The following is a 26,653-nucleotide window of genomic DNA, read 5'->3' as shown; positions in this document are numbered from 1 at the left end:
ATTTGGAGTGTAACTGAACTCAGTTGCAAAAAACTCTTCTTTCCTAATGGGAGATGAGTTTCAGGAGAGAAGGGTATTTTACATTGGCTTAGGTTATCAGATTCTGATAATAAAAGAATATCCTATCCTGGAGATGTTCCCCTTTTTTGTGACTAGGCAAGGCTACCTTTTTATCTCACTAATCTCAATGTTTAGGAATAGCCAGAAGAGGTGTATGCTGATGTTTGTGTGTTTCACAGATTATTCCTTAGAGTTAATCTTTGTTGTTTCCTCCTTAATTTCCATATGTATTAGTTGTTATTGAGTTGTTTTTCAGTTGGGTGGACTCTTTGAAACCCCTTTTGGGGCTTTCTTGGCTAAGATATTGGAGTGGTTTGCTATTTCTTTGTCCAGCTCATTTTACAGATGAGGCACTAAGGCAAACAGGGTTCAGTGACCCACACAGCTAGTCAGTGTCTGAGGTTGGATTTGAACTCAGGCCCTCCTGACTCCAGGGCCAGCACTCTATCCATGGTGCCACTAAGTAGCCCCAAATTTCCATATTTAAGCTTTCGACACATTCTGGTGATTCTCCCTTTACAGTGTCCTTCAGATGTCTCTCTTCCTGTTCCTACTACTACTCCTTTGCTCCTAGATTGCTGAGGTACTCACCTCTTCAGTCATCCTCCACATGGCTATCAAATGACTCTTCCTCAAAACATCACTTTCAGAAAAATGACCTTTTCTGAGAAGCCAATTCCTCCATGTTCACACTGGATTGTAAACGACAACACAGCGACAGATGTCTTTGGGATGCTTCATCACCGCCTTGATAAAGAATCCACAGTGATTCTCTACTGATGGAGGCATACGTCTAATTAATTTGTTTTTTTTGCCTTTCTTCCAAGATCCTCCATAATTTAGTCCTATTTTACCCCTTCAGTTTTGTAACGTCTTCTTTTTGTTAATGTAACTGTAGTAAGGTCAATTTTTCTGCTTTTTGCCAATATGAAACTACTAATTTCTTTGGTCTGATAAGACTCCTCATTATCACTGACTCACACACATATACTGCATTCATTTCCAAATCCCAGCCTTTCTAGTGTTCTTTTCTTCCATTACATGCCTTTCCACATCATCTCTTCAAATGCTATCCATAATTGAAGGGATGGCTCAAGAACCAGCTCTTCCATGAATCCCACTGTCTTTAAATTCCTCTTAGGAGGCTACATCAAATACTTTGATTTATGGCCAATTGTTTCATCTTACCTCTTAAACTATATTGTCAGATCCTTGAGAGTCAGGATCATATCTTGTTGACCTTCTGCTTAAGGAATTAGTAGGCAAATTATAATGACTAGCTTATTATGTAAGTCATCACATCATTGCAAGTCAAGTATCCAATTCCTAGTTTGTAAATTAAGGGTATACCTGCTTCTAATCTGAAGGGATAATTGAATTTCTCTTGGTTCATGGTTGCTTAGAGGTACCTCTGGCTTTGTCATAGGGGCTATTTCATGAGCACTGATTATTTTGGACTCATTTTAAGGATGTTTCTGATGCCTGGGACCAGCTATGAGATTGGTCAGTTTTGCTAACAGTTAGATTTAAAAGGCAAGTAGTAGCAACCTACAAGGCTGAGACCATAGTCTATATTCAACAAATACTGCTTATGTGCTTCTTTGATGATTTTTTGGGGGTGGTAGATCCCAAATAAATGCCCCCTCTTATGTGTCTAAATGGTCCTTGAAGGCCAGTGCTCTGGAACCATATGTGGTAAATACATTCCACTGGGTTACCAGAATGTTGATGGTAACTTTGTTGAAATGATTAAAGGCACATCGTTTTTTAGGATTATGTGTCTCCTTGGCTCAGTGGGCAGCTAGGTGGGGCAGTGGATGAAGAACTGGGTCTGGAGTCAGATCCAGCCTCCTGGCTTCCTTCAAAACTCCCCTTCAAAGGGGTCTTCTATTCAAAGCTTCTTCTGATCCCCCTGAAGGCTAGTGCCTTCTTGCTGTTGATTCTCTCCAAACGTATCGTGTTTATCTTGTTTGTACATATTTATTTACATGCTGTCTCTACCATTAATCTGTGAGCTCCTTAAGAACAGGGACTAACTTTTGCATTTCTTTGTATCCCCCAAATTTATTACAATGCCTGGAATACAGTAGGTTCTTTTTTTTTCAAACAAGAAAGTAGTGAGGATTTATTATACAGGCATGCTACACTTAGCCACAAAGAAAAGAATCATGGGACAAAAGTCCCATGGCACAAAGTCATGAGGTAGGCTGATGGAAGTTGCATTAAATGATGGTATGTCCTTTCGTCAGAGAGGTGCCTGATGGTGGTAAGAGTCCTGTATCAGATGGGAGTAGAGTCTTTCATAGGGTAGATGATGTCTCCTGAAAGTTTCTGCTTTCCCTAGAATGTCACCAAGGGTCACTAGGGCAGCTAGATGGTGCAGTGGCTAGAGCACAGTGCAGGAGTCAGGAGGACCTGAGTTCAAATCTCGCCTCAGACACTTGACACTCACTAGCTGTGTGACCTTGGGCAAGTCACTTAACCCCAGTTGCCTCCTCCTGGGTCATCTCCAGTCATCCTGATGAATATCTGGTCACTGGATTCAGATGGCTCTGGAGAAGTGAGGCTGGTGACTTTGCACAGCCCTCCCTCACTCAGAACAAAGTCAAGTGCAAGTCATGTCATCCTTTCTCTGATGGCACGGTCTTCTTCAGCAATGAAGGATGACCGCACACCAAGGGTCATTCCACAGTCTGGTTACTTGGACCTCTGCCTCATCTTTCTCCTCTGGCAGTCAGCCTAGGCACTGGCTTCTTCCTCCACTTGGCAGAAGAGGGACATGGAGAAGAAGACAGTAGGGTGCTTACTGAGGTCCCCCATGTCAGGAGCTGTCTCATCTTCTCCCCCCGGCCTCCCTTTTCCTGCTTCTGCACCCCTGGCTCCTTGGTTTGGGGCCTTCCTCTGAGATTCCGTCCAGTTTACTATATGTGTGTGTATGTGTAGATGTGCATGTACGTATGTACGCATGTATGTATGCACACCCCCCCATCTCGTGGCCACACAGCTGTTTCAGTCTCCCCCACTAGACGGTAAACTCCTCGAGGTCGCCCGGCCTTTGGCCTCTTTTTGGAGACACAGCACGTGGCCGATTCCGGCGCAGTAGGCACTCAGTGCTCCCTGCCGATGCCCCGGGGGTGGGGGGGTGGGGATGGGAGGGGGAGGGGAGGGGGAGGGGATGGGGGTGGGAGTGGGGGCGGGGCGTTTCCGATGCCACCCGGCCAAGCGGAACGCTGGGTTGGAAGTCAGAGCAGGCCGCCCCAGGGCACAAGGGAGGACCGTGACGCCTTCCTCCTAGGTTAATGGGCAGGATCCCTGTTGACCTCAGTTTCCTCGTCAATTAAAAAAAACAGGGAGAGGGAGGGAGTCAGGGACCAGATGGGCCCCGAAATCCTTTCCGGCTGGGGACAGAAAAGGGGCTCCGGGGGAAGGCGCCCCCGCCCCCCCCCCCCCCCCCCCGTCTCCGGGAGCTGCCCCCGGGGAACCCTTTCCGTCCTGGTCTCCCCTTGGGCTCCCCCCGCCCAGTAACAATCTCCATACTTTCAGTTCCCCCCCCCCCCCCCCCCGGGGCCTCCCGCTGCGTGCTCCCCTCCCCCTCTCCCATTAGGTAGCCTGGCCCAGCGGGGTCACGGTTAGGGCGGAGGGCGGGGGGAGGGGAGGCGGCCAGCGTGGGGGCTGCTGCGGCTGCGCGGGGGGAGGCGCGGGGGGAGGGGCGGGCGGCGGGCGTTATAGGCGGGAGCGGCCCGCAGGGCGGCGCTGGGTTTCCAGCGGAGCCGCGGTCATGGCCTACGCCAACCCCGTGGTAAGGTTGGGTTCGAGGTCGCTGCAGCCAGGCCCTCCCTCCTCCTCCGGACCCTCGACGCCCCAGCCGCGCCCCGTGCTCTCCACGTTTAAAACCGACGGCGAGGTCTGCCCGGGCCCGGCCGTGCCCTCTCTGGGGTCCGACGGGGCGCCTCCCCTTCCCCGCGGGGGCAGCAGCGCCTCCTCCAGGACCAAAGAACCGGGGCTCCCACCCGTCTCCCGCCCCGGGGCCCCCGGCTGGCCGGGCCTGGCCGGCCTGTCTCCGGGGGCGTGGGCCCAGTCAGGGGGGCTTCCCTCAGCCCGGGCCTCCTCGGGTTGCCTTGCGCGGGCTCCTGGCCGCGGTGGTAGGCCTAGATAGACTGTAGGCCCCCCTCCCTTCCTGTGACTCGTCCAGGTCACACGATTACCTGTTGGCACCTCCACAGGGTCGCGGGGGCCGGATGGATGGCGAATAGGCAATGGGAATAGAGGTGATGGCCCCCCGAAGGGCGGCGGGTGGTGTCTGATTGCTGGGCGCAGGAGATGGGGCGCACCGATGGGACTTAGGATTTTATAAAGTACTTCACTGGCCCTCACCATAACCCCGGGAGGCAGGTGGTGTTATTGCCCCCATTTTACAGATGACGGAACGGAGGCAGACAGTTAAGTGACTTGTCCAGGGCCATTTGGTCCAACAGCCCCTTCATACTGAGGAGGAAATACACCCAGGCAGGCGGGGTTACCTGTCCGTGGGCACACCCATTGGGAGTTGTCGGAGATAAACTCTCCACAGTACTGATTGGTTTACAGATAATGTGGTTTTTTTGTATTTAAATTTATTTAAGTTTTCAACATTCATTTCCACAACATTTTGGGTTCCAGATTTTCTCCCCATTTCTCCCTCCCCCCACCCCAAAACACCGAGCATTCTAATTGCCCCTATCACCAATCTGCCCTCTCTTCTATCATCCCTCCCTTCCCTTGTCCCCACCTTCTCTTTTGTCCTGTAGGGCCAGATAACTTTCTGTACCCCTTTACCTGTATTTCTTATTTCCTAGTAGCAGGAACGGTACTTGACAGTTGTTCCTAAGACTTTGAGTTCCAGCTTCTCTTCCTCCCTTTGGGAAGGCAGGCAATTCAATATAGGCCATATCTGTGTAGTTTTGCAAGTGACTTCCATAATAGTCATGTTGTGTGAGACTAACTATATTTCCCTCCATCCTATCCTGTCCCCATTTCTTCTATTCTCTCTTTTGATCCTGCCCCTCCCCAAGAGTGTTGACTTCAGATTGCTCCCTCCTCCCATTGCCCTTCCTTCCATCATCTCCCCCACCCTGCTTATCCCCTTCTCCCCCACTTTCCTGTATGGTTTACAAATAATGTTGAGTTCATTTAAGGAGAAATGAGTTGTTAAGACAGGTGAAGTTGTAAAGGTTTAAAGAGGAATGAGTTGTTCAATACATATTTCGGTGTGTATTTCAAGTACGGCTCATATATTTATTGTAATTCGTGTTTAGTGTTTGTGGATGCAAATATAAATATACCATCTATTCTGCTTTTTGAAATGATTCGTTAATTCTAACAGGTTGTTGTTTCTGGGAGGGACAGTCACCAGCTGATTATGTTCTCTTTATTATTTGGTTCTAATAAAGATATTGGATACTGAAGTCAATGTAAATTTTTTCTTAAGAGTCCCAAGAGAGGGCCTTTGTTCAGTAAATATTCTGAATCAGGTCAGAATTATATTCTAGCTGATTTTTTCTAGCCATTATTACTAAAGACCTTTAAGGGAGAGTTTGAAGGTATTTTGGTCCTAAAGGCCTCCCTGATCTTAAATAGAATCCGTTTAGTTGGGTCTAACTAGGAAGTCTGTATCTGCTTTGTTTTGTTAGTAAATTTTTCTGGAGGGAAAGCTTGGTCTTTGTTGTCCATAGTCTTGTAAGTACTGTATAAATATTACTTTGTAAAAATCATAAGTATTTAGGCTTGAAAATTCTCTAGAAGTATATGGGTATGTTTCTGGGGTAGGAGAAAGGCTGTTAGTTTTATATGTTGGTTGGATTGTTAAGTAACTAAAAATTATAATTATAATTCCCATGGATGATTAATGGAACCCAGAGTTGGCCAGTAATTAGCACCTTCTGGTTATAGGTGAGGAGTGCAACTTTTATTGTTCTGAAAGCCAAACTTATTTAATATTGGATTTAATGTTTATTTTATCCCGTTGATCAACACTGTTTAATTTGTTTATAGTCATTCACATAAAATTCATATTATGGCTTTAAAAAAAGCTATCAAGTCTCTTAGAATGGATTTCTGAGTGTTATTGTCAAGAAACAAGTTTTCATGAATTGAATGATGGACTTGGAGTCAGCAGACCTGGGATGAAATCAGAAACTAGCTGTGTGGTCTTATTTTTCTCATCTATAAAATGAGGAACATGCTGTTAGGGGAGAGGTCCAGCTTTGGAGTTTGGGACACCAGTGTTTAAGTCCTTTCTCTGACTCATACTGGTTGTGTGATCATGGGCTGATCATCTCACTTGTACAACAAATAACTCCAAAGAACCAAAAATTTCAGAGAAACTTCTAATTTGTGTTGGTGAAGAGAATTTTGCAGTTTCCACACCAAGTTCCCTTCTTCCTCACTGATAAAATCAATCATTTGGACTGTTTTCTCTCTTACAGTCAAGGGTTGCTATGAGGAAGGTGTTTTGAAAACCTTGAAGTACTATATAAGTGTTTGTTATCATTCCCACTTTAGTCTAATTTGACATTAGTTCAGAATTTTGGGTCACACGGGTGCTTTAATATAGTATACCAACCATGGCATTAACTTGTAATAGGTGTTTGTTTTGCCTTTCTAGCTTGTACATGGTAAAAATTCAGTAGTGGAAACAGTATAGTTAATGTCTTATAAAATTTTTAAAAAAATTTTTTGGCCTTTTTGACAAGTGAGTCATTGGAAAACAGGTTTATTTCTAGATCACTTAAAATTCATTCCTCACGCTGTAGGAATAGGGAGATTAAATATTTGGCGCATGCTGACAGCAACAGTAATGTAGTACAACTTCATGGGATTATTGTTGCATGCTTCAGTGAAGTCTTCCAACTGGGCCTTGCAGATAGCTGCATGGCTGTATGTCTCTCTTGAGGCAGGAGCAATTTGTGTCAGGCTCTTGGTCTTGTTTAGGGTGAGGAGGGAGCTTAGTAACAATCATTTCGTGGGCTTCTGTTTCTCATATTTAAGCAATGAGACAGGTTGAAGTTGTGTGTACTTTATCAAAGCTAAACAAATTCTAACCTGAGAATTAAAAATCATAACAATTGTTTTTATTCAGCCCAAGCTCTACAGATCTGTCATTGAAGATGTGATTGAAGGGGTTCGTGAACTATTTACAGAAGAAGGGATAGAAGAACAAGTCTTAAAAGACTTGAAGCAGGTTTGTGGCAGTAAAAAAAAAGGTTTTCCCACCTAGAGTCTTTTAGTCAAGAAAATTGATTGCTCTGCATTGTAATTATTGTTTATTATTTAAAATTACTGCTTTGATATAGTTATTCATTTTGCCAACACTTGATAAAATATATTTAAAAAGCTAATTTTCAGTTGAAACAGATATCACAATTGTTTTTATTTTTTAAAAGAGAATTTTCTCCCCCTCTCATAGCTGTGGGAGACAAAGGTGATGCAGTCTAAGGCGACAGAAGGTTTCTTCAGAAATAGCCACCTGGGCCCCCTCTTCACTCTGCAGTTGCCACATAATTTGCACCAAACACTACAGACGTCAACAGGTTGGATATCGTTTGTAAAGGAGCATTGTGATTCAGGGTTACTGGGTTCCATGTTTCTTCTAATTAAGAAAAGTACTACCTGTCATTGGGGAATATTTACACATTCAAGATAAAACTCGTTTTCAAATGGACCCAGGATAAATTCTTACTCTGGGGTAAGAAATCCCTAGTTTCTAATTAGAAATGGGCAGTAACCCCTGACCAAATAAAGCATGAAGTTAAAAAAAGATCTTGAACCAAATCCATAAAACTGTTACTTAATATACCACCAAAAGGTGAATTGTACAGGCTGGGGCCCATGGAGAATAGCACTGATGTCCCACATCTCAGAGGCCAACATACGTTTTGTTCAAAGAATAATCTAACCTCGGAAACCATTGCTGCCAAGCTGCTTAAGGAAAGGGGGTGTGTGTGTGTGTGTGTGTGTGTGTGTGTGTGTGTGTGTGTGTGTGTGTGTGATGTATGTTATATATGCATGTACCTGTGTATATACATTTATGCATGTATATACATATACTGTTTCAAGTCCTGTGATAAGTGCTGGGAATATGAATACAAGCAAAAAAGAAAAAATAAGTGCTCATTCTTCTTACTTGGAGTATCATTATATACATAGATTGGAAGCAAAACAGGGAGTTAATGAAAATATGGAGGAAAGTCAGGCTTTTTTTTTTTTGTTTTGGATTCATAAAATAATTGCTTGAAATTGACAACATGAATTTTATCTTTATCTTGGGCCTTTTGAATCTAAGGAAATGCTTCTCCATAATTATAGTGTATCTATTTAAATAATGTTGACTAGCTGATAAAAGATAAAAATTGATATTGTTGCTTCTGACTGAAAGATTTTATTTAGTCTTCCTTAGCTTTGTTGGTTTTTTTTCTTCATAGAACTTTTTTTTTGTTTCAGCATATACATAAACAAGTTTTGCTAAAATCACTTCAAAGAGAGAGCTAGAATAGATGAATACAAGAAATGCATAGAGAATTAGGTGGTCAAAAGATCCTATGATATCCTTATTACTTAAATACTTTAATGTAGGGGTTCATAACCTAGTGTCCACAGACCCCATTTATGAATAGATTTGGGAGAGTCTGTGAACTTGGACAGGAAAAATAATTTCATCTTTATTTTCACTAACAACTAATTGAAATAACATTTCTGTTAATTGCCGTAGCAGTTGCTTCTCATCTCACATCAGGCACATATCTTTTCCCACTATCTCTTCTTTCATCTTGTCTCATATGAGGTGACCCTCCTTCTTACTTCTACATTCACTTTTAATCCTGTATCTTGTCATCTTCAGAAGATTGACGCCCCCCTCCCCCAAACCCCAATCATCTTCACTTTCTCGTTAATCTTAAATCTCTCCCTATCTACTTGTGGTCTCCCTATCTCCTTTGCTGTCTACAATGTCTCCTGTATCCACAAAAAGTTCTCATTTGATCCAACCATTCCCACTGACTCATCTATCTCTCCTTCCTTTCATGGCTCAACTCCTTGAGAAAACCATCTACAATTAGTGCCTCTACTTCCTCTACACTCTGGCTTCTGACATTATTCAACTGAAAGTGCTTTTTCTGGAGTTACTAATGATCTCTTAATTGCCAAATTTAAGGACTTTTTCTTCAATCCTCACCCTTCTAAACCATCTGAGACCTTTGACACTGTTGAATACACTGTTCTTCTGGTTATTGTCTCCTTTCTGTAGCTTTTCATGACACTGCTCTCTCCTGGTTCTCCTTATCTCATCTTACCTCCTCCATCCATTTTGTTGGACTTCATCCAGGTCTTTCCCACTACCTTGGCTATCCTCCCCAAGATACTGTCCTGGAATTATTTTCTTTTTCTTTTCTCTTGGGGAATCTCATCAACTTCTGTGGATTTAATTATCTCTTTGCAGATGATTTTCAGGTCTTTCTCCTCACCTCCAGCTTCACATGTTGGAGAAAATACCCATATCAAGGAAATCACTGACCAGTTGCCTGTTTGACATCTTGAACATCTCAAACTCAACCTGCCCAAAATGGAACTTATCTTCACTCTTCTTTTCCAAACCCATCTGTTTCTGGTAAGGGCACTGCGTTCCTCTCTATCATCAGACATGCAACCTTAGCATTATCCTTAACTTCTCATTCTTATTCACCTTGTCTATCAAACTTGTTGCCTCATCTGGTTGTTTCTACCTTTCTGGCATTTTTTTGTATGTGTCTGCTTCTCTCCTGGAATGCAGCTGTGACTGTGGTGTGGGTTCTCACCAACTTACTCCTGAACCGTTGAAGGAGCCTGCTGGTGGGTCTGCTTGTCTCAAGTCTCTCTCCATGCCATACCACCTTTCATTCAGTCAAAATAATGTTCCTAACATGCCAGTCTGACTATATTATCCTCTTCTACCATTCTTGGTTCTCCGTTATCCCCCAGAGCAAATATAAATCCTTTCATTGGCTTTTAAAGCTGTTCACAACCTGATCCTTCTCCGTCTTTCCAGTCTTCTTACATTTCATTCCCCTCCCATACTCTAGTCTAACAACCCTACTTTACTTGCTGTTTCTCATACATGGCCCTCTGTCTCCCAATTTTGTGCTTTTCATTGGCTGTCTCCCATGAATAGTCTCCTTTCTGGCTTCCTTCAGGACTTATACCTTAAATCCTACCTCCTGCAAGAGGGTTAGTTCCCCTGACTGCTAACACCTTCCCTATGTTGATCATCTCCAATTTATATTGTATATAGCTTGTTTGTACATAGTTTTTTTTTGTTTTTTTTTTTTTTCCATGTTTTCTCTCCCATTCGACTGTGAGCTCCTTGAGAGCCTGGATTGTCTTTTGTCTTTCTTTGTATCCCACAGTGCCTGGCATATAGTAGGTGCTTAATAAATGTTTATTGTTGATGGTTTTGAATGTAGGCAATGAAGTATTTTTCTGAGGTGTCTGTAGGTTTCACCAGAGTGACAAAAGGGGTCTACCACACACAAAACCCCTTTGCTTTAGTGGACCTGTGACTTCCTTGATATGGATATTTCTTTTTTTAAAAAATTTAATTTATTTGTTTTCTGTTTTCAACAACCATTTCCATAAGTTTTACATTTTCTCCCCCTCCCTCCCCAAGATGGCATGCAATCTTATATGGGTTCTACACATACATTCTTATTAAATACATTTTCACATTAGTCATGTTGCATAGAAAAATTAAAACAAATGGGAGAAACTATGAAAAAAGCCAAAACAAAACACAAGAGAAAATAGTCTACTTCATTTTGTGTTCCGATTCCATAGTTCTTTCTTTGGATGTGGATGGCATTTTGTCTCAGGAGACCTTTGGGAATGTTTAATGTCCTTGCGTTGCTGTCAAGGGCTGAGTCAGGTATAATGCTCCTATACTGTGGCTGTTACTGTGTATAATGTTCTCCTAGTTCTGCTCATTTTAGTCAGCATCAGTTCGTAGAAGTCTTACCAGGTTTTTCTGAACTCCTCCTATTTGTCATTTCTTATAGCACAATAGTATTCCATTACATTCACATATCACAACTTGTTCAGCCATTCCCCAATTGATGTGCATTCCTCTGATTTCCAGTTCTTGGTCACCTCAAAAAGCTGCTATAAATATTTTTGTGCATGTGGGACCTTTTCCCATTTTTATGATCTTTTTGGGATACAGCCCTAGAAGTGATATTGCTGAGTCAAAGGGTATGTACATTTTTGTAACCCTTTGGGCACAGTTCTAAATTGCCCTCCAGAATGGTTGGATCAGCTCACAGAGTTCCAACTCTTCCACATCTTCCCCACCATTTATCATCTTTTATCATGTTAGCCAATCTAATAAGTGTGATGTTATACCTCAGAGTTGTTTTGATTTGCATCTCTAATCAATAGTGATTTAGAGCATTTTGTTCATATGAGTATAGATAGCTTTAATTTCTTCCTCTGAAAACTGCCTGTTCATATCCTTTGACCATTTACTTTATATAAATATTTCCTCCAAAAGTTAATGAAGTAGCAGCTCATTCATTTCTTCTTGTCCTGGTTGACTCTTATCAATACTCTTTTTGTAAATCCTTCAGAGGGTCTGCTAAATGTGCTAGGAACCTGCCTCTCAGAGTCAGTCAGTTAACATTTATTAAGTGGTTACTATGTGCCCGGCACTCTACTAAGTACTGGGGATACAAAGAAAGCCATAAGACATTCCCTGCTCTCAACGAGTTCACAATCCAGTGGTCTGTTTCTTGATATTGATACCAGAAGAGCGTACATACAGCCTGTATAGCTGCCTCTTGCTTTTGTGAGGGCCAGCTTCTTTTTTTGTTTTTCAGTCATATGTCTCTTCATTGGTAATATGTTACAGCCTGCTCACACCCACCATATGCCTTTCCATTGCCTTTTGGGTGATATTCAACAAAACTAGCAATATGGTTGCTTGGCTCTCAGCCATGTAGTGTCACCTGAAGAATGGTGATGTTAAAAAGATGAGACACTTGGGTATAGAGGGAGGTCTCTGACATCTTCACTGAATCCTCCAAAGGGTTTACAGTAGAGTAGGGACAAGAATGAAACAGAATGGGAAGTCACTGTTGTATCAAGGAAATCACAGATGCACTAAAATATCAGAGTAATCATATGGGATCCACTGACCACCTAATCCCCAATTTTCTATGTTAAGAGCACTGGGAAATGTCTCAAAGACCATCAAACCTGCTCTTCCCCACTTGCTTGCTTTTGGGCCCAGCAAATTGTCCATTTGTAGTGTCTATTACAAATAAATTAACTGATAGACCAGTTCTATAGATTGTCCAGATTATGGTTTAAACTCTTGGGTAATTGTGGACCTTGTAGTAGGATCATCAATCTGTTTCATATAGGTGGGAATGTCTGCGTTATAAGGCAGTGGGGAGGCCATTATTAGCGTCATTACTTTGAGTTCTTTGCTTTTGAGGCATAAAACACCCAAGCTATAAGGAGTTAATATCCAAGGTTTTAGTGGAAATTCCATTGCATCATGTCTGTCTTACTACATCTAGCATGACTATTTGCCATGGTGAATATGGAGGTAGAGGAGAGTATCCATTTTATTTGGATTATCATCTTTTTTTTAAACTTGGGAATTTTATCCTTTTGATCTTTTGTTTATGGTAAAATAATTTTTATTATACTTTATTGTCTATGATTGTCTTGTTGCATTTTAATCTTGCATCTGAATCATTACACTCTCCTGTGATATACTTGGCCTAGAATAATTTTTTATATTTTGGGGCTTGAGATAAATGTCACCTGCAAATAAGACCTCACTATAGGGAATCTTGTGATTTAGACTGTGTGTTAGACATGTTCCATAATATTGGCAAACCTTTGCTGGCAAGCATTGGTCTCTCAGTTCTTTGCTATACTTGATATTTGTAATCAGAGGGTTTTTGAACAAAATTATTTTCATTCTTTTGAATTTCAAGAATTCTTTCATGATTTAAAAAAAATAAAATTTTATTTATCTTTTATTTTTACATTGTAAATTTCCCCCTCTGTTCTTGTCTTTTTCCCTTTTCCCCTCTCCCAGAGAACTATCTTACATAAAAGAATTTTGAATGATGTATGATTTTGATGTAGATGTGGGAGACATCTGGTTGGAAGAAAACCTTAAAGATGATGTTTTATGCCACCAAATAAAATGATTTTCCATAGTCAAGTGATAAACAGAGAAACCTTGTATTTTCTACTCCTTTCTATCAATTGTGTGCCTGAAAAGATTGGTCTTTTATGGAATATTGACTTGAAAGTCTGTCTTCTTATACTTTCATCAAGGATGCTACTGATGTTATTTATATTCTCTTGGTAAAATTTTTTGGTGCTGATAAAGTCTTGAATTTTTATATAAACCTTTGGTTTCCTCCCTTCTTCTAAATGCCTTGAGACCCAGTCCCTCTGGGTCTTAAAATGGTGTTTTTTCTCTTTGTGGGGCTGCTTTTGCAGAGACTTGGCCTAGTCAAGCAATTCTTCCTACTTTGGGTCATTTCTGTTTCCTGATCTTCTGTGCTTGAAACACTCATGTTCTAATTTTTTTGGTCTGTTTTCCCATAAGTATTCTCATTGTATTATTGTAAATAAATACGTAACCTGTAAACTGGCTTGGGTCAAAATGGAAAAAAAAGTAAATGAAAGTAGAATTTTTTCCATATTTTGTTAGCACAGTTTCCTGCCATAGAATGAAAGGATTTGAAGGATTGTGAGTAAATATACCCACAACTGAGCTTTTGATTTGGGGAATGACTAGATGAGAGAATTCCCTTCACTTTTTCTGTGACTTATGTTGCTTAGATCATTTCCTGTCTTTGGTTGTTGTCCAGAACCCTGACAGGATAAAGGACTTGCTCAGGACCACACAGAAAGTATATTTCAAAGATGGATCTTCAACCCATGTCATTTTGGCTTCAAAGTCTAGCACTTTAAGTGTGCTATGCTGCTTTTCTGTGTTTTGAATGACAGAGGTTGTGACCAGGACTAAGCCTGGGCACCTTAGCAAGGTTAAAGGATGAGACCTTTGTTTGGGACTTTGATTATGGAGGCAGCTTGGGGCAGTAGACACAAACAGTGAAGAATTTGGAGTCAGAGGATCTATATTTGAACCCTGACTGCCATTTTACCTTGTGTAGTTTTGATCCATTCACTTGGTTTCTCTGAGTCATTTTCCTCCAGTAAAATGAGATGATTGGACCAGATGAATGATCCTTAGTTTTTTTTTCCAGATATAAATCTGTTTCATTGATAGGTTTGAACATTTCCATTGATTGACTTCTGTCATCTGGGGGCTGATTTGCTTTCATCTGAGCCACCTAGATCTCTGAAGGAAATCAGGCCGACTTGCAGCACTGTCAGTTAGATTTGGTGAAAATGGAGACAGATTGGAAAGTAGACTTTGGACCCTGAAGGTTGAAAGTTTTGTCTTGTTATGGTTTTGTAGTGGTCCACCTATTTCTCTCTCTCTGTTCTTCCATGCCCAGAGTGGGCAGCTTGGCAGAGCCTCTTATCCTGAAAGATGGAAGCAGCTGGGGGCAGTAGTGTGGCAAGAACTGATGGACAATGGACATAGGCCTCAGAGATAGCAGACATGGAGAAGAGAACTCCATGAGCAGGGAGTGCCAGCACAGGATATGTTGATGGAGTGGCTGGAGTTTCTGAGCCCAACTTCTGGGGTTGGGGTGGGGATTTTGAATGGGGCTGAGTTCTTGGACCTGTCTTCCTAGGGAGAAGAGATGGAACTACATGATTTCTATTACCCCCATGAGCTTTTGGCCTGTGTTGGTCCAGTGGGCGAGGTCTTGACTTCCACTTGCTCACAAATGCTTTTCCCTTACAGGATAGGATGAAGCTGTTAGGCTTGAGGACCATTGGGTGCTTTAAGAAAGCTGGGATTTGTAAGAGCGGAAAGAAGAAATGTCTTCAATTGTTTTGCGGTAGATAGGATTACTGTGGAGCCTTTGTTTTACATTCTTTCTGTGAGGAGAAGTACATACTGACCTATTATCTGAAATGTTATTAGCTGGGTGCTGTTTATGGGAGCTGACTGAGGGCACTTTCCCCTCCATCTGTAGACACCGAGAAATGAACTATATTCAGAGTTTCCTTGGGGAAGGTTTGGATGAGAGCAAAGTGAACCAGACTTAGTCTGTATAAATCTAGAGCTTAGAAGGCAGTCTCATCTTACTAACTAGTTGTGCTTTTGTTATCCAGGTGAGCAGTTCTGTCAAATGGAGGTTGTTTTTGTTCTGTTGTCAACTGGTAGTACTTCGTTTATCATCTCACCTTATGTCCCTTTTTAATTTAAAACATTAGCTTGTGAAACAGTTGTTAGTTTTTATTTACCTTTTGAAGATTTTCAACCCTGAAGAAAAGGGAAAGCACTCCTTTACCATCACCCTAACCCTATTTTATCTCAAGGTCATGTTCTGGAACACTTCTACAAGTCTCTGTTCTTCTTAGTAGAAATTGCAATACTTCAATTTTGCCACAAGATGGTAGTATTACCAGTGATTAAGATCTGACAAAAAATGAGACCTGTAACTCGCACAAATATTACTAGTCCTTATTCAATTCTTTATTTGGATTCTATACTCCAGATGTTAGAATAATAGAAATAATTACATTTAAGACAAGGATATTTTCCTCCTCTTCTCCATTTTCAATGAAGTAGTTCAAGGCAAGGAAACAATTTAGACTGTTTTTGTAGAGTGCAAATTTAGTCTTGTTTTTATACCTTTTTATCTTCAGCCCTCTTACAAGTGAGACTTCTCAGTAAATAGTCATAAATTTGAGATGCTTCTTAATTACAATACCCCATCTTTCTAAGGGGTCTGATTTTTTTTCTTTGTCTTCTTTTCAAAGCCTTGATTATTCTAGGATTTGTATAGAATTCCCCCAGATGAAATCATGCCCTTCCAGTGGCTCCTCACTACCTTGAGTGTCAAGCTCAAATTGAATTTACAGAATTTACAGAAGAGAAAATAAATTGCTTTTGTATGAGAGGAGAGGGTCCTCTCCTAATGCCCCACTTAAAAAATAGTTCATCATTCTTCAAACACAGATTAATGACTACATTGGTAGAACTATCATAAAGCTACTTTTTTTCCCCTCTTTCAGAAATTTTAAAATTTTGCCTGAATGTCTTGACAAGATAGATGAGACTGATTAGACCATCAGAAACACTTAGTGGTTTCTGTCACTTTCTGATTTCAGTAGTGTTGAATCCCAGGTCTTTGCTGTTGTCCTAAGATACCTGTAGCTTTAAACATCTGTTCAATGCTTTGTCCCCCTTTTCTTCTGCCAACATGCCTAGATAAGCCTTTATGAAAGAGAAAAGGGAAAGTTGAGAAGTGTTCTGAAAATAGCACAAGTAATAAAAATTGCTACCAAGAACAATTGGTCCCCAGATTATTGAACGTCAAGTTTCTTCCTGACCCCCATATATGGTTGCTTCTCCAGTTTTTGACCTTTTGAGAGTAGCTTGGAATAGCTTCTTTTGGTAGCTGGCTTCAGGTCAGCATGAGATGTTGAGAATCCAGTGACCCACAGGATCACAGCGTGTTAGCTCACCTGATGCAACCGCTTTATATTGCAGGTGAGAAAGTGGAGGCCCAGAGAGGGCAACATAACTCCTCCCATGCCACATAAGAAGTTCGAGGATCTCAGATTTTCTAACTTCAAGTCTAATATACTTTCTTACATATTGTGTGTTTTATTCCAGTTCTGAAAGAAAATATTCTGTGACCCTTCTTATATTATTTTACAAAATAAAGAAGCTATATTTCTACAATATGAAATTGATCCAAATTTTAAGTAAAATTTAAAAAAAAATCTGTAGAAGCCCACATATAATTGCAATGGAAGTGAAGGAGGGAGGTCACACCTATTGCGTTCTAACACTTATCTTTAATATTTTCCATGCAACTCATTTCACTAGCTTCTGGAATGCATTTGGTGTCAAAATTAAATAGCAGGCTCTATAGGCTTTGAGAAATTGCATTGTAAAATCAAGCTATTAATTAATTTGTGAAATGCCCTTATTTTGTGGGGTATAAACTTTTATTAACACAGTTATCTTGACTCCTTTCAATACATGCCCTTCAGGATTCCTTGGATGCTATCTAAGATGGAAAGATTTTTTTTTCTCTCAGGAAACTTGATTATATAAGTTATTGGAATTGGTATAATCAGATTTTGCTTTCCCGTCAACCAACAACTTTAGTTATATAGCTCAAGTTGCGGCCACTTCAAGTAATTCAGACTGATGTCATTGTGATCCTTCACTCCAGTTCTGACAACTGAATGTGTCTAATGGAGTGTTTGTTAAGGGCAGAACTGGAGATGAACTGAGGGTAAAAATAATTTTGTGCTTCGTTAATCACCAATCTTTGCTTTTTCACTTCTGTGGTGCTTTTTTTTTTTTTCAATAACGGAGATAGAATCTGCTAATGATCTCTTGAGATATTTTTTGTGTTCATAAAGAAATGTCTTTTGTAGATAATTTTTTCAGAAAACAGGTATTTCAGGGTTTTTTTGAATAGTTTGATATGAAAGAAAAACCTATGTTATATAGAGTGCTTTCAAGAGTGTAACATGTGCAAAGTGCTTTAGGTATATATATTGTGAAGGTAGGTATTGTGAACCTTGTGAGGTAGGTATTGCAGATATTACCTCCATTTTTTAAGTGAGAAACTGAGGTTAAGTGACTTGCTCCTCATGGTCATACTGGTACTAAGTTTTGGAGGTAAAATTCAAATTTAGGTCTTTAAGAAATTTTTTTAATTGATAGCTTTAAAACAATCACCATAGTTTCCTCTGGCTTTCTTCTCCCTCCTAGAGAACTATCATCCCATACTACAAATGATATTTTGAAGATAAAAAAAGAAGAAAAGAATCAATGTAACTAATCAATTTATCAAAAATGTCTTATTGTGTAATGTAAAATACTTGTTGACTACCCAGCTTTGCTAAGGGATGGGAAAAGAGCATATCCTTATCTCTTCTTTCAATTCATTCTTGTTCTTTACAATTTTACATTTACTTTTGTTTTTGCATTTTTTTTCAATTTTCTTTGCTGTAATCATTCCATATATATTGTTTTTCTTGGCTCTGCTTACTTCAATGTGCAAGTCTTCATACAGTCTTTTCCATACTCTCTATTCATCATGTTTGACTTTTTTTATAGCATAGTAATAATAATACATTACATTTATAAACACCAGTTTTTTAGTTATTTACCAGTTGGTGGACATTGACATTATTTCTATTTCTTTACTATCACAAAAAGGGATTTCTTCTCTATTAATGTCCTCCTTTGGGAATAAGTCAAATAAGTAATCAAATCTCTGGGTCAAAGGGTACAGACATTTTAGTCATTCTATTTACATAATTCAAGTTTACTTTCCAAAATGATTATACTGTTTCATAGTTCCCTTAACAAGGCATTAGCATACCTATCTTCCCACCAACCTTTCCAACTTTAACTTAGGCTTGTATGTTGTCGTATTTGCCAGTTTGTTGGGTATGAGGTGAAACTTCAAGGTTGTTTTGCATTTCTTTTATTAGTGATTTGGTGCTTCTTTTCATATGAGTGTTAATAGGTTGCAATTCTTTTGAGAACTGTTTGTTCACGGTTTTTTTTTTTTTGACAATTTATCTATTAGGAAATACTTTTTGGTCATGGTCATGAATGCGCTTAATTATGTATCTTGGATACCAAACCCTTATCAGAGCAATTTGATACAAAGATTTATTCCCATTAGAGAATGCCTCCCTTTTAATGCTGAGTGCATTAATTTTGTTTGTATAGAAGTTTTTCAGTTTTATGTACTTAAATTTAACCGTTTTATCTTTAATTTTATCTAATAACCTCTATCCTATGTTTGGTTAAAAATTTCTTCATAGTTCTGATGTATATGCATATATGTATATACCTATAGGCAGCTAGGTGGCACAGTAGACAGAATACTGGGCCTCTTCCTCAGGAAGTCTTGAGTTGAGATTTGGTCTCAGTTACTTAATAGCTGTGTCATCCTGGGCAAGTCACTTACCCACTGTCTACCTCATTTCTTGATCTGTAAAGTGGGGATAATAATAGCATCTACCACCCAGGGTTGTTGTGAGAGTCACGTGAGATAATATGTGTAAAGTTCTTAGCACAGAGCCTGGCACATAGTAGGACCTATATAAGTGTTAGCTGCTGTTGTGGTTATTATCATTAATCACCCAAAAGAGAGATGGGTTAGACATATAGTGAAAATAGGGGATAACAGAACAGTCCAAGTGTTGCTCATACTGTTCTTGAAGTATTAAAAGACCTAGAAGAAGGCATCGAGGAGTTTGAGTAGATCCTCTGAGAAGCATTTGTAGAGGAAATGGGCAAGACTCATATAGGATGTTAAAACAGAGATGGGTTACGTTCTCTGTCTCCTTGTTTGAATTGATGTCTACTTTAGCACCCTGATTATGAGATAACTTCCCTTCCTCACCCCTAGGGTATTCTTCTTCCTTTCTCTTTCCATTCTTTTCTTAAGATCCTCAAGAATTGGTTCCAGACCTTATTTAATTGGACTCCCTATTGCTGTTCAGAACTCCTGAACTCAGGCAATCCACCAATCCTAACCGCCCCAGGCATGCACATAGCATATGTATTTCTAAAGGATAGCATAATCTGAAAAGTTGGAAGAATATTTTTCTTTCTGGATATTAAAAAAAAGTTTCATTGCAAAGCTTTTATCTCGTTGTTTTGAAAAAGGAAATATAGCTTAAGATCAGAATTCCTTTTGGTAGCAGGCACTTTCTTGTTTATGTTGCTTGAGGAAGTAAATAATGATGTAGGAGAATAATAGCAAAGTATAATGAGTAATTTTGTTAAATATTTCAGTAAATGCTAAAAATGTAATTTTTTTTTGTTTATATGCAGCATCTTTAGTTATCCCTGCTGGGAGAACTATTCCAAATTTCACTACTACAGAACTGGTATGTAAGTGTGTACTCTCTGAACACTTTGTGAATGTTGGTGGAGAATTTATCTGTGTCTGGCTATTTCTGTGTCCCTGTAGCATTTAAAATAGTTTTTACTTTATTCTTCTTTTTTCAAGTTCAGTTTATAGGAATATGGTGATTCTGAAATTGGGTAGAAAGAAATGTGAGTACCATGATATAGCTGCTAAACAACACTGGGAATATTTGGTAACTTTTGTTGGCATTTTTGTTGACTTTTCCAATGTTCCCCCCCAAGATATTTAGCATCTGCCATGCTCCAAACTACTAGGGCACAGGGTGAGGATGTCTCAGAGCTATTATATGTCAGTTGAAAAACTGGAAGTACAGTAGTGTAAATGTCTGATTCTGTTTGAGAATGCAATTGATAAGGCCTTAATAAAAATTTTGAAGTTTGAGACTCCCTGTTTTTTTTAAAACAACTATGCTTATTTCCTTTTTTTCTTCATTTAAATGGAATATTCTGGCTATACTTTTATAGCTTTATCAAGTAGATGTTAGAACACCCCCATTTTTCCCATATAAAATAGGAATTTAGAACAGATAAGAAAATCACAGTCCATGGAGAACATCGAATGATTGGTCATGAGGTTGCAGATAACTAGAACCAGTTCTCTTTGGGCTTATTTTTGTTGGGTAACTCAAATTCACGTTTTCATATTTTTTTGATTTGTAGGCTACTTTTTGAAGGGCAAAAGTCTTATAGAGCAGCCACTTAATTCCCACTTATTTCTGTACCACAAAGATATATTATTTTTCATATGTGAGTACTTCTTTACCAGTACAAATGAATCCATGCCATAATATGTAATCCTATGAGTGGAGGTCAAAAAAATTCATGTCCTAGTGGCAAACCTTCTACCGAGCCTCTCCACAGGGAGCTAGCTAGGACCTTGGATAACAGATGTATAGGTCATTCCTGTGCCTGTCCTTGAAGTCTTTCTGGCTTGATAGAATCTGCTAGAGCTTGTATTCTGCCGGCATAACCTTGAAGGCTCAGGATCCCTCTTATATTACAACAAACAAGATTTTCATGGAAATGGATTGTTACCATTAAAAACAAATAAACCCCAAACAAGCCAAAAACTAAAACTTACCAGGGTTGATGGGAAGAATGTGCTATTACTGATGAAAAGCAAATTAATATTTTTATTTTTTTTCTTTAAATTGTTTAAAACATTCTTAATCCTAGAACAAAATTATAGACAATGCCTTATCAACATTAGTGCTAGACATCGACCCAAAGACCACCTGCAGAACTCACATGATTGTTGGTGATCCTAGAACTTGCTTGAAGAATTAGCAGCCAGAATTTTAAAAATAAGGTTTAGCATTTTTTGGCTTTACCAGGATACCAGTAACATGGATGGATCAAAGTGACTAGATCTGTACCTAGGTTTGCTTTATAGTCTACTATTTGAAAGCAGCTTCATTCAGAGAAGTCATTTCTAATGAAGTTCCATATCCATGGTATCTGAACTTTTATCAAGGGAGAGGGACAAAGGTGCAGATAAAATTTTGTACTTCTGTTTAACTTCATGTGATGAAATTTTCACATCTAGGGCAGCTCAAATTCCAGTGCAAATTACGGCCTTCCCTCTGGTATTGGTTATCCCATTCATGTACCAGCTGGAGTGACTCTGCAAACAGCATCTGGTGAGAGCAAACTTTAAGAATGCTTTTGTTTGGAGCAATGGTTTTAGCTAATCAATTATTTATTATAATAGCAACTAGTATTAGTGCTCTAAGGTTTGCAAAATATTTTACGTAAGCTATGTTATTTGATCCTTACACCAACCCTGTGATGTGGATATCATTATTACCTCCCATTTTACAGATGAGAAAACTGAAGCAGATAAAGGTTAAGTGACTTGTTCAGAATCCCACAGCTACCATGTGTCTGACTCAGAAGTCAAACACTGTATCCGTCTATCTAGCTGTTAGATGATAAGGTCAAATGTACCTGTAAAATATGTAACAAAGGTTATAAACTGTAAAAACAAATCCTAGTGTCCTTCTAGGTTTATTCCTCATATGAAGTGGTTGATCCTCGCCCCTTTACACAGTTTGGTTTTCTAGAGAAGGCTTTCAGCAAAGAAGAAAGAAAATATGGTTAAGGTTATAGTATGAAAAGTCTGACCCCTTAACCTCCTCTTCAGTTCCTAGGTTTGGCTTGTAAAAAAAGCGAAAACGAGGCATCTTTCCTGGAGCTGGGACCAGTTTCAGCTTAGACATCAGCTGCTGGAATTTTAGTGAAATTCTCATATAGCATAGCAGAGTCTTTGCTTTCATTCCTGAGACCTCCAGAAAGTGAGGTGCTAGTAGCTGGGAGCCACATTGTCCTATCCCCTATATAATCCACTTTTGTTTATAGGCTTAAATTAATGATTTAAAGATTGGATGTACTTCTATGTGTTTATTTATTTTGGTATGTAGGAACTCTACCCATCTACTGCATCTTAAATTAATCTTAAAACAAAAGCTAGATGCCTTTTATAGTATACCACAATGTTCCACAGATTTGGATGGACATCTGTGTTTTAAAAGATCCCTGATTTTAAGGATAGATGTCTCCTTTGCTGATGGAGGTTGTAACTCCTCACTGCCAAGATGAAATTGTTTTCCTGTAGCTATTATACATGAAAAGTAAATTAATCTAAAAAGTACACATTGATTCCTTTCTTCAATAAGAGATCATCATGATTATAATAAATTTGGAACTGCAAGATGAATTTGAGGCCATCTCGTCTGTTTTTCTCATTAGATATGAAAAGAGGTCAGGAGAGGTAAGATGATTTTGCTCAGTTGTTAAACAGGTCTAAGTTGCAGGGCTTGAATTAGAACCTTGGTCTCTTGATTCTAAATTCAGGACTCTTTCCATTGCATGAGACTAGCTGTGCTGGAGCAGACGGGTTTTGAATTCTGCTCTTCTTGATGATTCCAGGAGGAGCACAGCATGGGATGCAGGCTCCTACAAGGCAGGTGCTGTGGGTCACTTTTGTCTTTGAGTCTTTACCCCGGTGCCATGAACAGTGTGATGGAGGAAACACTGAAATGGAATCAGGGGACCTGAGTTTGAATCTTGACTATTCACTTACTTGTTGTGTGACCTTGGGCAAATTATTAACTTCTCTTGGCCTTATTTTCCTCATCTTAAAGTTCAGGTTTGGGCTATTTCTCCTATTGCCCTTTTCTGCCTCTAAAAGTCTGTGATTCTGTTGACAGTCTTTGGGGAAGACAGAGAATTTGACCTGCTCCAAAAGTTTTAAAACTCTTATTGACCATATAGCCTGTCCTTTTAATTACCTTAGAACTAAGATCTACATGGTATCTTGAATAATCGAAAAATCTGAAAATATTAGTTATTTTATACAATTATGTTGGTTGAAACCCAGATTTTTACAGGTACATTGTAATTTTGTGTCTACCTGCCTTGAGTACTGATTGGGCAGGATGCAGCATTATCAGTTTTCAAATATCACAATGTAAAATATGCTTCATAAGGTAAGAACTTTTTTTTAATCTAGAAATGAGATTCCTTTCATAAGAGCATTCCCCCCTTCTAGGAAACTTTCTCCGTAGATACATACCAGTAATTGTTATGCAGTGTTTTAGTCTGAGAATTACCTGGGGCATTGAGAGGGTAAGTGACTTTTCCACCAGGGTCATGAGGTTGGACTTGAACCCAGGTTGTACTTACTCTAAGGATGACTCTATCTGCTGTGCCAATGTAGGATTTTGCTTTGCTTGATTGATACCTGCTTGTGCTTTGTTTTTGTTTTTTCAGTTGGAGAGGAGGAGATAAGAGAAAATACGAAAATTTGATATGAAAATAAATTTGAATTTTAAAAAAGAGCATTAGGATTTAATGATATCTCTTTTATTTGTTTGTCAGGACATCTTTATAAAGTGAATGTACCCGTTATGGTAACACAGACCCCTGGAGGAGCAAGTATCCTTCAGCATCCAATTCAGCAGATATTTCAGCAGCTTGGTCAACCTTCCATAATACAGACCAGTGTTACACAGCTGACCCCATCCTCTGTTCAGGCAGCTGCCGAAAAATCACAGAGACTGGAAACTGTGCTTCCACAGCCCACGGTCCTTCATCCTGGGCCAGTGGAAAGAAAGCATTTAGAGAACTTGGCCACCAATGAGACCCTTGGACAGCCACCTGTGGGAAATGAACACAAAACCACACCTGAACTTCTGTTAAGTCAACAGCTGAATTCCTTGGAAAGTCCCCAGTATATGAATCTTCCAGGTGTTATATTTACTTCACAGGCCTCTCAAACAGATTCTAATGGGGAGCCAGTGGTCAGTGTTTCAGGTAACATGACTCAAACTCTGGATGGTGAACAACTTTCCTCAGGCTCTCAGGATTCTTTTCACCAGCAGTCTGATGTGGGTGTGCTCATTCCCAAGAACAGGATGGGTGAAAATGGTTCCCTAAAGCAACCTCACCCCTTAGAAGAGCCTTGCAGCCTTCCTGCCTCAGAAGAGGTAATAATACCTTTGATTCTCTGGGCTTCATTTCCTCATCTGGAAAAATGAAGGGGTGGGACTTAATAGTTTCTAAGTTTCTTCTGGCCCTGAACCTGTGGTCCTAGAAGTTGATATTCTTATGTTTTTGAAGTCACAAGGTCAATTCAAAACTATGAGTCTTTAGGTGAGTTCATTTCCTTGAAGTTGTACTTAGGATCACTTTCATTTTTTGTGTTTGATATTCAGAATTTCCTATTTATGTAATAACTGACATTTATTATAGTACTTCAAGGTTTGCCATATGCTTTATATAGACTATCTAATTTGAGCCTCAACCTTATGAAATAGATACCACTGGTATTATCCCTATTTGATAGATTTAGAGAAGTTAAGTGACTTATTAATAGTCCCATACCTGGTAAGTGACAGAAGCTTAACATAGTGCCTAGCACAAAGTAGGTGCTTTAAAAATGTTTATTGAGTCACCAAGGTGGAATGTGAACCCACATCTGACTTCAGGTCTAATCTATCCACTGTACCGTGTTGCTTGATATCTTATATCACATGAAAACTTGACTGATTAGAATACAGGCTTAGTTGAAGAAAATGCATTTTTGCTAGGGAGATAGATTTAAGCCTCATGGCTCCTTGAATGACACTTGAATCTATTATCCTTCCACGATTTTCTGCTTTAAAAATTGGCAAAGTCACAAAAGGTAGTGAAACTACTATTCTAAAACTGAAATTTTAGAGCATGTTGATGAACATCTCAAAATTTTGTGGACTAAATCCTCAGTTCTTTTCCTTCTTACTGCAACTATTCTTTCCCAGATCACAGGTGAAAGTGCTCTGTTGTCTGGAGAATTACTCAGTTTTAAGGGAGAATTAAATCAAACACTCCAAAATCTGTATTCTTTTCTAACTTAGTTTTCTTTACGTAACTGAAATTGGACTCTTCTGTCCCTCTGGGACTCTGTGGAACAAGTCTCATCCCTCTTTCAAGTAACAGCACTTCAAGTGCTTGAAGACAGCTACCCCATCTTCACTAATGCCTCTCCTCTTCAGGCAAAATGTTACCAGGTCTTTCAACCAATATTCACATGAGCTTCTCAGAAAGTAATGAAGAAAGCATTGATTCTAGTGTTAGAGCACTTGCTCTGATGATGATTAACTATGTGACTCTGGACCAATCACAACATCTTGAGGGCTTCTGTGGTCCCTCTCAACTCTCTATCTTGGTTGCCCTCCTTTACAGATTTTCCAATTTAAGACCTTTTAAAGTGTTTCTAGAACTGTATTGGATATTCCAATGTGGTCTTCCTGAGGCGGAATGAGTCATTTTATCTCCCTGGTTCTTGTTTTAATGTAGCCCATTAACTTTTTTTGGCTGCCATGTTAAACTGCTGACTCCTATGGTTCTTACATACCACTATAGATCTTTTTTTAGAACAGCTACTGTCCAACCAACTTCACCCCCCAATCTTAACTTGTGAAGATGACTTTTTTGTTTTTTACACCAGTGTAAGACTTTAAATTTAATACTATTATATTTTGCCCAATATTCTGATCTGTTAAAATCTTTTGAATGTAGACTCTGCCATTCATATGTTGGCTATACTTTCCAGCTTTTTGACATATGCAGATTTAATAAGCATTCCATTTATACCGTTATTCATGCCATGGATACAGATCTCAACCCACAAAGGCCAAGAACAGATCCCTGGGACACTCTATCACATTGTTCTTTCTCAACTCATAACAAATGATGTTTGGGTTCTACCAGTTCCAAATCTACCTGATCATATATCCTGGCTCACTTCTCTCCATCTTTCACAAAAAGAGCCCTAGAGTCTTTCTTAAAAGTTTACTGAATCATGGTAAGCTATATTGATGATATTCTCATGATATAACAGACTAACTTTCAGAAAAGGAAACAAGGTTTAGTCTGGTATGACTTTTCCTTGATGAAATCATGCTGTTTTTCTGTGATTAGTGTTTCTTTTTCTAGATATTCATTAGCCACTCCTTCAACAAT

General features: G+C 39.4%; 1 protein-coding gene across 9 annotated transcripts in view; it reads left to right on the top strand.

Moving 5' to 3' along the window:
- Nucleotides 1-3,244: 3,244 nt before the first annotated feature.
- Nucleotides 3,245-26,653, top strand: part of GTF2A1L (general transcription factor IIA subunit 1 like) — a 55,003-nt gene continuing 31,594 nt past the window's right edge. For 2 of the 9 annotated variants that reach the window (XM_072635644.1, XM_072635646.1), the window contains exons 1-6: nt 3,245-3,355; nt 7,178-7,279; nt 7,505-7,628; nt 20,054-20,109; nt 21,696-21,789; nt 24,029-24,636. In XM_072635644.1, the coding sequence (XP_072491745.1) occupies nt 7,523-7,628; nt 20,054-20,109; nt 21,696-21,789; nt 24,029-24,636 (864 nt within the window). In that variant the 5' untranslated portion in view covers nt 3,245-3,355; nt 7,178-7,279; nt 7,505-7,522. Of the gene's footprint in view, nt 3,356-3,763; nt 3,965-3,996; nt 4,329-7,177; nt 7,280-7,504; nt 7,629-20,053; nt 20,110-21,695; nt 21,790-24,028; nt 24,637-26,653 lie in introns of those variants that run through there. The other 7 variants (XM_072635639.1, XM_072635642.1, XM_072635641.1 and 4 more) reach the window with 6 other exon arrangements.

Source organism: Notamacropus eugenii, chromosome 1, assembly GCF_028372415.1.
Source record: "Notamacropus eugenii isolate mMacEug1 chromosome 1, mMacEug1.pri_v2, whole genome shotgun sequence".
NCBI classification, from domain to species: Eukaryota; Metazoa; Chordata; class Mammalia; order Diprotodontia; family Macropodidae; genus Notamacropus; species Notamacropus eugenii.
The sequence above is the reverse complement of the archived record's forward strand: the minus strand, read 5'-3'. Positions and strand labels throughout refer to the sequence as shown.